The sequence below is a fragment of the Myxine glutinosa genome, chromosome 8 (assembly GCF_964187855.1).
Source record: "Myxine glutinosa chromosome 8, kmMyxGlut1.1, whole genome shotgun sequence".
Lineage (NCBI taxonomy): Eukaryota > Metazoa > Chordata > Myxini > Myxiniformes > Myxinidae > Myxine > Myxine glutinosa.
In genome coordinates this window covers 80746388-80762024 of record NC_136268.1, presented here as the reverse complement: position 1 = coordinate 80762024, position 15637 = coordinate 80746388, and the positions used below count along the sequence as shown (strand labels likewise).

Genomic DNA, 15637 nt, shown 5'->3' with positions numbered 1-15637 from the left:
AGCAGGGTTAAGCAATTATTGGTTCATGTCCGTCCGTCTGTCTTATCAGTTTATGGTCATGGAACAACTTGATTTAATTGAATGTTATTTTGTGAACACGAACCAGAATATGAATAGAAAAACACGTTGTTTAAAATTCATATTCTGTCTTTCATTTTATTTTTCATTTTATTGTATTCTGGCCTGAATTCATGCCGACTGCACATGCGCAGAAAGGAGTGAGATGATGTTTTTACTCTGTCTGCCTGACTGGCAGTTAGACAAATTGAAAAACATTCCAAACAGGACCCTTACTGTTTTTAAGGACTTCATAAAGGACACAAACGACAGGCACGCAAAACTAATGCAACGTGTCAAATCAGGTGATGTAATAGACACTCGGGAAATGGCAGTAAACCCAGGAATTCATTTATTTAGACGCCTTTAAACATCTTTAAACCGTTATTTAAATTGATAAAAATGATAGAGTACAGACAACCCCCATCGGTTGGCATCCATCGGGAGGAGGAAATTCCTTGCTGATGAGAAAAGCGGCGCCATTGTTATGGTGTCGTTGGTACCCAGAGTACCGCACAAACATCCGGAACACTCAAGTGTTTGTGTGCTCTCCCTTCTCTTGTCTTCTGCTCCCTCTTTTTATATATTTTGTTTGTCTGGTTGATTTGTTTGTGAAGTAAATGTCAGCTCTTTCACGAGCCTCGATTCAGTATACAAAAAAAAAAAAAAAAAAAAAAAAAAATCAAACTGAGGCAAGACAGTTCAAAATGTAGTGCACCTTCTTGTCAGACTCTGAATGCCATCTACCACTTAAAACACGTCAATTTGTGTGTTTGTACAGCTGTCTGTCCCCCTTCATAAGGGTAGGTTTTAAAGGCCAATCTTTTAATGTATGTTCACTACGGTCTATTTCCGAGGATAAAACAAACTCAAAAAACATTTTCCATAAGAGAGTCATTATGTCTCTTCTATTGGAAATGTAGACGGTGGCTTACAAACCGAGCCTCAAGGGAGGTGTACAGAAGCGTTTTTTTTTTTTAAATAACAATAAATACAAGGTGCAGGGAGTTGAAATTCCCTGCACATGATGTGCAACACTCCCAGAGTAAAATGAGTATTCATTTACATCAGTATGATGTCTAATAAATAAAAAGATATAAGCGCACCTGACACCAGGCCGAGGCTTCAGACCTTGGCATGCTCATGAGGCTGCACCATCGAATAAACTGTTCCAACCCGTCATTTTGACGAGCTTTTTACTAATGGATAATGATGGATGAGCCCTTTATACTGATTGATACTTGTTCAGTATACTAAACATTTTTCATTTCAATTACTCGCAACACCATCAGCCAGAGAGAGAGCCCTCTTGTGCGGACGTTCAAGATACTGAACATATATTCAGGACTGAGGTTATCTCACCTAAGCATTCCAACGGCTGAGTAGGTTAAGCCCTTGTTTCATTACTTAGCCTTTCGAGGTGATTGCCATGATGGTTAAAAACACTCAGATGAATGTCAATTTAGTTGAAATGGCAAATAATATTGAAAATTGACATTAGGTTAGTCCTCTGGTTATATGGCTATTTTCTGTCTGCTGATTATAAAGTAACCGAGCAATTATAGGGTTTTTCACATTCGCCATTTTGCTAAACCACTGTGAAAGGAGATTACAGGCTGTTTCCTTGTCTTAAAGGAAGTTCCTATAACTTGCGTTCCAACAAATCTCGCATAAATAGGAAGGTCAATTTTACCCTTACATTTACCGGTTCTATGGCCTGATATAAAAAGTTCGTCTAACATTATTGATTGTCTTTTTCCTTATTTATTTTCCAATCATAGATTCCTTCTAACAATTTTAACTGAATTTATCTGCCTACTCCTTTTGGACCCTTTGGAACTATTGTACTTTACTTTTCTGCTTCAGCGTTAATTGGCCAAAGATGTTCTGATACACCTACCCTCTCCCATAAGATCTTGTTTAAGAATGACTCTACTTCTTTCACAGCCCCTATTAATCCCACTTTCTTTGTGCGGTCCGCCAAGGGGAAAGTTTGACCCGGATCTTTCAGAAACCGGCTGGTCAGGCTTGGTGTTTGACTGGAGCTGATTTGAGGCAGGAATTTTGTAATTTGTTCATGGTACCGGCTGTAGCGACTCTTCACAAAAGACGCTGTGGGATTTTTTTTTTAACGTCCATCAGCTAATGCTAGCAGACAGGATGTTCGGCTTAACATCCATCCGTGGGACGACACACGTTGTGCTGCAATGCCAAGTCTGCAAAGCTTCAATCGGATAGTTTACAGCCAGGTTGGGAATAAAATCTAGACGAGACAGCTCGAAGGTAAGTGTGCTACCTGTGCACCATCCTTTCTAGTCACATTGTAATTATATGGTGTTTGAAAAATTCTAGCAACCTTACCGGGGACAGAATTGGATGCTTTTTATATTGAAGTAGCCTTCAATGAACACACAACTTAGTATAAGTTTTGAAATATTCTTCGTATTTGGATCACTAGTACACCCACACACTATGGGAGCGGCAGGAAGGGTCATTCATCTTTGGGGGTATATAGATTACAGTCGATCTATGGTCCCAAGTTTCTTGTGGAGAGATCGCCGAGTGGTTTAAGCATTCGACCAAGCACTCCATTCAAAACCGTTAAGGAACGATGGGCTTGGCAAGCGCTAGCTAGCAGCTTGGTAAATGAGCACAACCCGATCTTCTCCCTTTCAGTTTCGTATAAAACAGCAGGAGCGAGTTTCAAAAGGCCGCCACGAAAAACCCCATGTTAGCGCCAGGAAGGGTTATGTTTTTAACCCAACCCTTGTGGGGTATATAGAGCACAGTAGATCTTCGCTCAGTTCTGCAAGTAATACTTACCTCACAGATGTCGGGATTCCTCCAAATTCCTTTGTTTAGTGTTATAAACATCATTAGCGACTGTTTAAAAAGCTAATCATACGTGTGTGTGGTTTATAATATTTTTACCTCTGGTTGAGGCCGTTCGGCCGTTGGGCCATTGGGCCATTGCTCCCATGGAAACGCCATGATAATCCATTTATAAACGTTGACTCTATGTTTGTTAAAGGAGGGAAAACCCCTTGGCTAGGTGGGATATTGTTGGTAATAATATTGTTTTGTAATAATATTAATATTATGCTATTATCGTTAGTTTTGTTATTCGTTTTGTTATTCGTTAGTTTAAATGGAAAACGCCACGATAAAGCGAACTTAACATGGATATACACCTCAATATGCAACCCCATTGACGGCAATGGTAGGAGAAAACCCGCTCGGGGGAGAAAACCCCCTTTGGGAGGGGGGAAAATGAATGCGCTACAACCTTCATTATGTAACACTTCGTCATCCTGTCAAATTTGGTTGAGATTGGATAAGTAACTAGTACCGAATGTATTGGGGTCAAAAATTCATCAGACAGACAGACACGAAAAGGCGTATTTTGGTATGATTAAACTGTTGTTATGCTGTTTTTACTGTTCTAAGATGTCAATGATCAAAGTCTAAGGAAATGATTATTTTTCTTCATTGTATGCCAGCCTCTAAACCTAAAGTATACAGTTTCTTCCTTGGACTCATCAAATGTAAAATGTATTTTCAGAGGTTACGCTATGGCCTCATCACATACGAGAACACCCTCGCCCAAACGAGAACGATGGATGGAAAACTTTGGGGCAGTGCCCAGGAAGTGGGGAGTGTTCTTTCGAATCTTGATTTTGATGGACAAACGAGTGTTTTCCCAATGGACGTGGTTAATCGACTGATGCAATACGACTTCAGGCCCGACGCCAGCCGCATGGTTATTCTGTTTGCGGATGGCATTGAGGTACGTGGAGAAACCGAAAAGTGTCTAAAAGAAAAGAGTGTAAAATAGCACCTGATTATGATGAGAAAAGACTTGCTTTTCAACATATCAAAACAAATTTAATAGGAATTGGAAAGAAAACCATCTTTTGAAAGTAAACTTTACATCAAACTTGTTGACATACCCAAGATGCTGATAGATGGTCCTCATGATGAAACTTGCAAAGATGTAAAATCGTTCCGTTTTTTTTTCTTTTTCATTTGTTGTGATCAACAAATAAAAATACTTGGAGGATGATTTTGTTGACGATAAAAGTTGTCCTTGTCGTTTTCAAGGAGAGTCCGAAAGCAATGCGGAAAACCAATGCAAAATTGAGTCCTGTTTTATCGCCCTTTCTTTTAGGCCTCTGACAAACTGCTGGGGTTTGTTAATTGGTTCTTCAATCATGAAGGTCCTCAGTTCAGCCTCATCACCGCCAAAAAATACTTCCCAGAAGAGGTGAAAAATGGTAAATTTGTGGGTCTAACTAGCGATGGAAGGCTTATACCAATGGTGCCAGGCCGCAACGCTGAGAAACTGCACCTCCCCAGAGGAAACCTTATCGGAGTTGTCAATCAAACAAATGGTAAGAGTAAGGGTTACTCAGACACTTACCCTTCATTCTACAGCACAAGTTTGTATAATCACCGATGATGAACCTAGACTTCATATACTCCGATTATATTGTTATATGAGGAGGCGTTAGTAAATCTTTTACCTAACGTATCAAGTTAATAACTGACAATAATGAAACCATACGATTATTCGGGTCATTTTACAATAATATTTTTTAGAATTTGAATAATGTGTTTCAATATTTGCTATCTTTATGCCAGGAAGCCTGGTGTCGGCTTAGCGGTTAGGGTGCCGGCTTGGGATTCCTAGTATCCTGCGTTCAAATCCCGGTTGATCGCTGAATTAATGCCAGGGGGGTTGACTCAGCCTGTCATCCCTCCGAGGTCGGCAAATTGAGTACCAGTTCACTGGTAATTCCGTGTGTGTCGCAAGAGGCGACCAACAGGGTTGGCAGCAGGAAGGGCATCCGGCCGTAAAACATTTCTTCAAAAAGGGGACCAAGGTGCCCGAAAAAGGCCAAAGGGGGAAAATGGCCTCTACAGGTGGCTCCACCTGTATGCCAGGCTATATGGACTTGGTGATGAATCCTGATGGTATATTTCATTGATTCAGCGATTCTTAGGTTCATACGTTAAGATGAAACAACAGATAGTCAGTATATGTGATACAACTACAACGTGAATCCTTTTTGTCTCTTGTGACTTGGTAAGCTAAACGTGCCTCACTTTAGCCACTTCTTTGCCGTTTACCACAGGTGCGGTATTCAAAATAAACTCGCTGTACGATTCTCAAGACACTCTTGTTGAAGCCTTCAACTCTCTGCGAGACAACACACAACAGCAGGACAGGGAGTGCGAGTGTAATCGTCACTACGGTGAAACCACTCGAGCTTCGTGTTCGGTCGCTTCTAGCAGACCGTAAACTATATCTTCTTCATAATACAACCTGAATTATCCATCTCTACTTTTCTATGCGCTCTTATCAAGTATGAACACCCAGCTAATGTTGCTTACCCGAGAAGATATTGTGAATACATCTTTTATGTGCGCCACCAGATAACTTTACTCCAGCATGACCAACTCACCGCAGATTAATGCTTTTCCACAGTTTCATCGCAACTACAAGTTTACTCCATGTCATTGGTTATTATAAGTTTACTATTATTGTTTATGCCAGAACATGCAGAAACTTCATTCACAGTTGTAATTATGCATTTAATGTTCTTTTATTGGAAAGTCATGAATAAACTATAACCCAGAGATTGTGTTTCATTGATAATGTTACATTGTCGTTTCATTGGTTTTCCTTCACGACCACGTCTGAAATGGTTGTTGTTTGTTGTTGGGCTTGTAGTTTGCTTGTTCGTTTCATTACCCGGAAGCCCCATTGATTTAGCCATCTTTCGATGATCCACAGAATGGCATATGACTGACCTAAGAGGTAAGCCAATGACTTTTAGTTCACCTGGAACGAAGTTCAGGGGAGCTTATGCGATGTCGCGTCGTCCGTCCGTCCGTCCATCCGTAAACCCTTGAAACTTCTTCTCCGAAAGCACTGATGGGATTGTGACCAAATTTGGCAAAAATGATATTTGTTGTGTTGTCACTAAAGTTTGTACACGGCATTTTAAAAAATCGGGATCTAAGGGGGTTTACCGGGGGTCAAAATGGATCCAGGTTTTGACCCCCAAAAATAGGAACTTGCTTTTTCCTCTGAAACTACCCACACTATTTCGATGAAACTTCACCACAACCTTCATCACCCGTGATGGACCAAAGTTTGTTCACGGCATTAAAAATATCTGCCCCTATTGGGGTCTATAGGGGCGGGGGGTTGTCCCCCCCAAATCGGTGTTTGCTTTCTTCTCAGAAACTACACATGCAATTCTGATGAAACTTAACCACAACCTTAATTACCTGTGTTGTACCAAAGTTTATTCCTGGCATTTAAAAAATCGGGTTTTAAGGTGGTCTATGGGGGGGGGGGGGGGGGGAGCTTGCCCCTAAAAATAGGTATTTGCTTTTTTCTCAGGACCTACACATACAATTTTGATGAAACATTTTTTTTTGTTTGTTTTTGTATGCTGAATCGAGGCTCGTGAAAGAGCTAATATTTACTTCACAAACAAATCGACCAGACAAACAAAATACACAAAAAGAGGGAGCGGAAGACAAGATGGGGAGAAAAGGGGAAGCACACAAACACAACATCCGAGAGCAGGGAGATGTGTGGAAGGGAGAGGGCCCGGGGGAGGAGGCATGGGAAGGGGGGGGGGGGAGGGAGAAGTATAAAGCACAAGGACACCAAGGACTTCCAGGACAGAAGTTGGTATTTCAAAAAGGGGAATTGGGGTGAAATTAGCGGGGGTAGAAAAAATCAAGGTTTTGGATGGGGGAAGATAAGAGATGGTGGTGAACAGCTGTTTTAAAGACTTGGAGGGTGGAGTGGGATTGAAGAGAGTGAGGGAGTTTGTTCCAGAGGCGGGAGAAAAGAGGAATGAAGGAGTGAAGGTGGGCAGAGAGTCTTGATTTTGCCAGTTTAACCAAAAGAGGGTTGCAGGCAGATCTTGTGCGACCTGTAGGAATATTTGCGGGACAGAGCCCAGAGAGAGCTGGGGGGGGGGGGGCAAGGCCAGAGAGGAGTCGGTAGAAGACGGAAAGACCACCAACCTGCCTGCGGTGAGTGAGTGAGAGGCCCTTGGAGTTAGCTTCATCGCGGGAGATTCCAATGATTCTGAATGCTTTGGTTTCAACAGCGCGAAGGCGAGCTAGGTGTGAGGCAGGAGCACCAGCCCAGAGGGGAGAGCAGTATTCCATTGAGCTGCGGATGAAAGCCTTGTATGTGGTGAGGAGCTCAGGTGTGCCAAGGAAGGACTTCGCACGACGGAGGATGCCCAGTCGGCGACTGGCTTTGGAGGCCAGATTTGAAATGTGGTTTTTCCAGGAAAGATCATGGCAGATAGTGAGACCCAAAAGCTTGAGTGACAGAACTTCTTGGAGAGGATTATTCAGAAAGTGGATGGGAGGGTTGTCCAGTCGGTCTTTTCGGACAGACATAGTAAGAGTGTGAGATTTGTCAGGATTGAAAGACATGTTCCACTTGTTTGCCCAGTCTGTGATTTTGTCAAGGTCTGCAGAGAGTGAGGAGGCTGCAGACTGCCGATCTGAGGGATGAAGAATGGAGCGACAGAGAGTAGAGTCGTCAGCAAAGAGATAGAGAGGATTTTCAAGAGAGTCGGAGAGATCATTGATGAAGACCAGAAAAAGCACAGGGCCCAGAACACTGCCTTGGGGAACTCCAGCCTGAACAGGAAGAGGAGATGAGAGAAACCCATTCAGGGCCACACGTTGACTACGACTAGAGAGGAAGTCCGCCAGCCATGCGTGGAGATTTCCATGGATACCAAAAGAGGAGAGTTTGGTGAGCAGAGCGGGGTGCCAGACTGTATCGAAGGCACGTGATATGTCAAGGGAGACTGCTCTAATTTCCTGTTTGGCATTGAGGACCTCCATCCATTGTTGAGAAAGCAGAAGCAGCATGTCCAGAGTGGAGTGTCCAGGTCTGAAACCAAATTGATGATCAGAGATCAAGCCATTGGAGAAGAGGAAAGATTTCATATCTGAAGCAATGATGGATTCCATGACCTTGCTGATAATTGGGAGAAGGCTGATTGGTCTGTAGTTGCTGGGATCTGTTTTTGCACCTTTTTTGTGCAAAGCGGTGATGTTGGCAGATTTCCAAGCAGATGGAAGATGACCTTGAGCAAAAGAGAGGGTGAAGAGAACAGAGAGAGGGAGTGAAAGAGCGGAAGAACATGATTTTAGGACCCGTGGGCTGATGCCGTCATGTCCAGTTGCAGAATCAGAGTCGAGGGTTGACAGACACTTTTCCACCTTGTCAGGAGGAAAGGACACAGAGTCCAGGAGCAGCTGGGTACGACTGCTGGGTACGACGCATATGAACAAAAGGTGGGAGCGAAGGGGAAGCCGTAGCCAAAGGTATTCCTGGGGCTGAGGTGGAGAGAGGGCAGTGCAGGGCGAGTGAGGAAGAGAGTTTTTTTATAAAGATAGCAACCCCACCTCCAGAACGAGGCTCAGGTCTATCATACCGGAGGAGGGAGTAACCTGGGAGAGATACCAAGGAATCAGAGACATCATGAAGGAGGAAGGTTTCTGTTAAGCAGATCACGTCTGGTTTGTCAGAAGCAATCTGTATGGAGAGATCAGTTAAGTTTGAGCGAAGGCCCCGGATGTTTGAGGTCCATACTGTTAAGGAAGAGGAAGGGGGAGCATCGGATACAGAACAGGGGGGGGGGGGGGCGGTAGGGCAGGATGTGGAAGAGGAGGAAGAGGTCGGGAGAGCTGTTGCAGGTGTGTCAGAGATTACAGAATAGCTTGGAGAAAGGGAATAATGTGGCGGACAAAAGGTTTGATGGTGTTTGGGTGAGGCGCAGTGAGGTGTTATTTGAGGAGGGGGAAGAGTGAGGCAGAAGGTTGAGGATGATGAAGGTGAAAGTTGGGAGGGGGAAGAAGCGGGGAGGACGCTTTGAGGAGGAGGGGTGAGAGGGGAGTCTAGGAGGGGAGGAGTGAGGGAGAGTCTCGGAGGGGAAGGGTGTGGGGGGAGTTTAGGAGGGAAGGGGCAGGGGGGGAGATTTGAAAGGGATGGGTGTTTGGGAAGATTTGGGGGGGAGGGGCAAGGGGGAAGATTTGACAGAGATGGGTGATGGGGAAGATTTGGAGGGGAGGGGTGAGATTGGATTTTGAAAAGTGTACGATTTATGGGAAACGAACATTTATTGCAAAATGAGTTTCTTGAGACATTCGAGTCAAAAATACGTTTGAGGACGCTGAAGGAAGGGTGGAGTGCTGGAGAGTTTAGGGAATGAATGAAAGATGCACTGTAAGAGATGGAATTTTTTTTTTGAATGAATGGAATTGGTGAGCAAGTCGAAAGCATCCTTTTATAGAAGAAGTAGAAAAAAGTGTTATAGAATATGACATAATAATAAAGTTCTTCAGGGGACAGATGAAACATGTATTAACAACTTGATCACGTGATCTCGAACAACGTCGTCGAAGAACGAAAGAACAAATAACGAAGAACGAAAGAGCAAAAGAACGAAGAACGAAAGAACAAATAAGAACGTACAAGCGGATAAGAACAGGGAAGGGAAAAAAATTTTTTTTTTTTTTTTTGAGATTTTAAAACAAGGGAGTATGGGTGAAAAGACCGTGAAAAACATCACCACAACCTTCATCATCCGTGATGTACCAATGTTTGTTCAAGGCATTGGAAAGTTAGTATGGTTCTACATGCTGCCCTGTCTTCTAGCAAGCATTTAAATTGGTTTAAAATACCTTTAGCCAGTGCAGTATACTGTTTATTCCACAAGGTGAGCGCCAGGGTTATTGCCCCTATGTTTCATTGCCTAAGACATAAACCACTGATTGGAAATTATACAAGCCAGCGATTCCATCGGGAGTAAAATTGGATTTGAAGTCATCTGAGTTTTCAACTGAAAAAGTGCTAAATGCATCAGCCTTGTCCGAAAGGTCCACTGCAATTAATTAATTGTGTAAATAACTGTTTTGTATGATTACAAAAATGAATTGTAAGTGTAAGTAATACAATTGTATTACTGAATGAATTGTGAACAAAAATGAATGAATTGTAAGTAATACACCAACAACAGAACATGGTTTTTAGTTTCAATTATTTTTGAGGCGTTAAAGTTAAAAATTTCAATCTCGCCGAAAAAATTCTGGACAGAACCTTAATGGTCCACAAAATCAGAATATTTTTTATGTGATTATATTGATTTTAAGTAATAAACAAAGAACTGAGCATGCTTTAACAGTTTAAAAAAGCAAAACCGGCGGCTGCCGCCCTTAAAAATTCCAAAAAACCTGCGATGGTCATGATGTCACCTGCGTGACTTAATCGATGGAAAGGTTGTCTCAGCACGGAATGGACAATGGCCGCACAACTCGCTTCACACTCGTCAGAAAGTGTACTTGACGAAGATTTTCCTGATGAAGATTACGATAGTCAAAATAGAAGAAGGTAAAAGGTGCTGTACATGTATGAACCTGAGGTGAAGAAATACCTGCCTTTCACGAGACACAACAATCGGGATGACGTCGAAGAAAGACTCGGCAATAACAACTCATACAGTAGGAAGTCATAGAGCTAGAATGTGGAGTTTTGTGGTATTTTAATGTAACACTTCTCTGCAATTATTGTAGTAATGAGAACGGGACTCGGGAGAGCATATACCTCCATCAAGCTGAACAGTTTACATTTTGTATCACTCATAGGCCAGATCTGAATTTGGACCTGAACTAAAATAAAACCAGCTTGTTCTTGTCGCTTACCCATCTCATCCACCAAGTTTCGTCCAAATCCGTTCACAACTTTTGAGAAATCGTGCTATATATCAGTTTAGCCCCATCACTCAATGGTGAAGAATCACTGAAAAAATTCTCTGATCCTGATCCGTGTTCCAATTTTCACCAAAATCTAATCAATTCTTCCTTGTCACACACCCAACCTGTCCACCAGGTTTAGTCCGAATTCGTCCATAACTTTTTCAGATATCGTGCTATATATCATTTTGGCTCTATTAGTGGGGTGCCTGGACAATCAGTCATTTCAAGTTGATGCAAAAGTTTACTTTTTGGTATCACCTTGAAGGTTGGGATCTGAATAACAATTTTGGTCCGAGTAGACAACGATCAGCCCCCATTGGGGCACTTGGGAAAACGTGGGGCATGGGAGCTGGGGGGGTGGGGGAGGGTTGCCTGACCCCACCGTGAGAGGAATGTGAAAATTTCAAACTGTTCTAACTTTTGAACGGATGATCCGATCTGAACATATTTGATATCAGCAGCTTTGTAATGAAGAGGAACAACCTCATTTCTAAGTATTTTGCCTCTCGGGGCCACCGTGTTGACGGTGTCAGGGTAAATCCATTAAAAAAAAAAAATGTTATTTTGAGACTATTTTCATATTAGTTAGCCTTGGTTTTTAATTTGGGTCACAGATCCATGACGTGGCCAAGAACCAATACAAATTGACTCCCGGGCACGAGAATCAGGCACCAATGGACCCATCATGCCTCCGTCATACACGTTTGTACCACCTGTAGGCCGAAATCTTCTCACCAAACCTCCGGTAAAAGATGTGCAGCCACTGTCCACGAGTTCATTCCATAAGGAGGAACAGCATGAACAAGCATGGATGACTGTGGTACATGCCAAACTGCACGTGGAAATGGAGACATAGAAAGTCACTCCGATCATGTGGTCTTCATACCATGCTTGTCGATCAGATGCTGTTGGACCACCAGAGAAATGCAATGAAAGCCATCCTACCACTATTCCATGAGAATGCAGCTACACCAGGAATGATTCGACATGGGATGGACCTAGTGAAACAAACAACTGAGTACCTCAACCCACAACAACCTCCAGTATTGGTAGTCGACCAACCACTTTACGACATCACGAAGAAAATGCAATGGACCTTCCCTGAAATCTTTGGAGAAGACAAGTTTCTGGTGATGCTGGGAGGGCTCCATATCGAAATGGCTTTGTGGGCCACTATGGGAGATGTCTTACATGAGTCTGGTAGGCCAGAAGCCAGAATTACGAAGACAGAGGCAGCAGCCAAATCTTTTTTAAAGCATCCGATCCAATGAGAACACGGTATGCTCATCAAGTTACAGTTGTTGTGCTCGACAGCCTTCTGAAACGAGCCTATGAGGACTGTGGAATCGAGATGACCTTTGAGGATTGGGTCTCGGTGGCTTACAGGGAGAACCCAACAGTGCAATTCTAGGTACTCATTCACAAGTACCAACAATTCATATTCATGTTCATACGGTCACATCAGGAGCGCAAGTTCAAACTCATGGTCGCTACTCTCCAAAAGCTTGTACCCCATATTCTTTGCCCTAGATCACCAGAATTATGCTCGGTGGGTTCCTGTCCTTATCAGAGACCTAGAAGCTCTTCCGGCTATCATCCAGGAGGAGTTTGAAGCGGGGCATTGGACGATAACTAGAAGCAATCGTCGGTTCTCATCCGTACCAATTGATCACGCACATGAGCAGCTCAACAAAAGAGTAAAAGGAGATGGTGGCGTGATTGGTCTCAGAGCGCCCTGCCATGTTAGAGAACACTGGATTGTGATTGGTCCAGAGATTAGCCGCGTTGTTGAACAATTTACTGACGCAAATGACGATGCTGATGATGAAGAGATCCCTCATTACGAGGAAAGAGGTGCATCTCAGCACTGTTTTCGGCGCCACGTCACAGACCTGTTGGATGTCCTGCTAAGCAAAGGGAATCCCTTTGAGGAGAACAGTGCGGGTCTGCTCAGGTTAGACAAAAAAGTGTGTATCAACGAGTCCGCTGCCACCTATGTCCGTATTCTAGAATCTAGGGGACAAGAGCAATATGACAATTTTAGGAAATATTTGTTTAGCTTGAATAACGTACTTCTGACAACGCCAATCAATAAGAACAACTTGTTGCTGTTCCATGAGCAGAAAACTCAAACGAAGACAGCACTTAAGAGGAAAATACAGCACTTCAAACAACATGCAGAGTTGGGTGGACAAGCATTTGTTGTGCTTGAGAGCCGAGGTGGAAATCTGGAGGAATCTTTCCGCCACGAATCTTCATCATCACCACCTGCACTGTCTTCTGAAGGATCTCTCAACTCCTGTAGCAAGTCAGATTTATTGCCAGGCATTATGGAAGCCAGTGCAACTACTGACACAACAGTAGATGAGGAGCTGGTGGCACCGGATGTTTATCAGGTCATCGTTATCGATTGTGGAGCACTGAACCACGCTCTTCCTGGTACAACCGTTCAAGGCAAGTCATTCGATGAATATTTCACCAAGGTTTTCTGCCAAAGGATCCGGCATGACTTGAAAAGAGCAGCGAGAGTGGATATTGTCTGGGATAAGTATCGCACAATGACAATTAAAGGGGCCGCAAGGGGAAAACGAGGAACGGGTACATGCCAACGCGTGTCTGGTCATGCCAAAGTCCCGGGAAAATGGCATAAATTTTTGGGAAATGCAGAAAACAAGAAGGAACTGTTCTCATTCCAGTCAACAAAACTTATGCAAGTACAGTTCCAAGATGATAAATGTGTCTATATCACTTCAGGTGATCAGGTCCTCACTGCAGGGAATGGTCCTCCTAGACGCCTAGACTAGGGACGTGGAGAGAATACCCCAAATACCCCATACGAGTGATGCGTTTGACCAACATCTCAAAAGGAGTGTCTTCCAAGTGAGCATCTGGACTACAGGTCACGAGCCATTGGCGCCTGTCCAAAACCCCAGCAATCATGGATGGATGGATGGATGGATGAAGACCACAAGCTGGTTCGCATTTGGACGACGCTGCCCCTTGCCAAGGCTGTCTTCAATCTCGATGTAAAGTGTATGGAGTGAAACTGAAGAAGAAGAAAAGGGGTATTCTGGGGAGTGGTGATCAAATGCGTGCTGGATATAGTCGAGCGCTCTTTATGTGTGAAAGGAGAGTTACGCGTTCTGCCCGCACCATGTCCTGGTCTGCGCTTCATTCATCTTGGTACGGTAAGACCTGATCGATGCTTGAGTAAACTTTGTGTTGCCTTTAAGGCATTTAGTTAACGTTCTAAAAATCATATGTAAATAATTTAAATGATTTCTAGTGGAAAATGAGAAGTGAATAGCTTACTTAAATGCTTACCAAAGTCTTTTGAAGGATTTGTATTAGTTTCACTCATGTGATGCAACGATGTCACTTCCTGTTTGGCCACTTCACTTCCTGTTTGGCCACTTCCTGTTTGGCTCTTCCTGTTTGGCTCTTCCTGATTCTTCTGAGGCAAGAGATAGATATGTGCTGCATGCTCCCAGTTCATCCATTGAGGTACGTGGAGAAACGGAAAAGTGTCAATTTTGCATCCATTGTCAATCATTGTAAAGCAATGCTGTAAGTTGGTTTATTTGGCATTGGACATGTTAGGGTTCATGTGTGGGTGATTATTCCATTGAAAACTAGAACGGGCACTCGGTAGAGCGCATACCTTCGCCGCAGCTACTGTTCTGTACTGTACTAAAATACGATTTTGACCTTTTCGTGACCTTGACCTTGACCTTTGACCCGATTGCTCCCAAAATCTAATCAAATGTGTCCCGTATAATAACCAATCATCCCACCAAATTTCATGCAATTCGGTTGAATACTTTTTGAGTTATGCGAATAACATACACACACACACACACACACACAGACATACAAATAAATACACAGCGATCAAAACATAACCTTCCGCTTTTGCGAAGGTAATTACGATTTATAAGATGTTTTAGGAACAGTTTATTTACAACTGTGTACGGGCTCACAGCACTGCCGTTGCCCTTGGAGGCTGGTTCCTATAGTGCAATATTCTTATTTACATCTACTAGGGCATGCCCGTACTATATCTATATCTAAAATTATATCCCCCCCCTCTATTTACATGAAATGGTTTGGTCCAAAGCGAACGGCTTGCGAGTGGTGACAATCCCCCCCCTCTATTTACATGCAATGGTTTGGTCCAAAGCGAACGGCTTCCGGAGTTTGGTAAAGAAATCGCCATCGCGTGCACAAACGCGCAGGAAAGCGAATGAATCGCAAATTCGTTTTTATTAGTTGTAAAACATAGTTTAACGCCAACATAGTTTGCAAACGTGAAATAAATGAATACGCTCTCAAATGTGCCATCCGAGGCAGAGTGTGCCCGCCACGTTCGGCACACGCGATCGTTCGCTGCTCTCTGATTGGTTGAATCGTTTTTTGGACATAGCTCGGTAAGTAATTGTCCGATTAATATGAAACCTTGAAAAGGCACATCCTCGGGTCCCCAGCAATATACCTGGCAAGTTAAAAGTATATCGGACCCGTGGTTGTCGAGAAACAGCGGTCACAGACAAACAAACGTACAGACAGACAGAGATTACTGGAATTATAGATAGATGTGCAATGGAAGAACGACACTGAATGTATTTTTTGTATTGTTTTATTTACAGTTTTTACCACAACATCTTGATGGAGAAGAGTGACAGTAAATGGTGAAACTTACTACGACTCTGTCTTCATTAGATACGGTTTAGCCTGGTGTTTAGTCGGTTCCAACACTGCACGAGAACACTAT

General features: G+C 43.2%; 1 protein-coding gene across 1 annotated transcript in view; it reads left to right on the top strand.

Moving 5' to 3' along the window:
* APOB (apolipoprotein B) overlaps positions 1-5697 on the top strand; it is a 109521-nt gene extending 103824 nt beyond the window's left edge. Inside the window, exons 37-39 of the mRNA XM_068124702.2 lie at positions 3620-3844; positions 4226-4448; positions 5193-5697. Of these exons, the coding sequence (XP_067980803.2) occupies positions 3620-3844; positions 4226-4448; positions 5193-5359 (615 nt within the window). The 3' untranslated portion in view covers positions 5360-5697. The remainder of the gene's footprint in view (positions 1-3619; positions 3845-4225; positions 4449-5192) is intronic.
* Positions 5698-15637: the final 9940 nt, after the last annotated feature.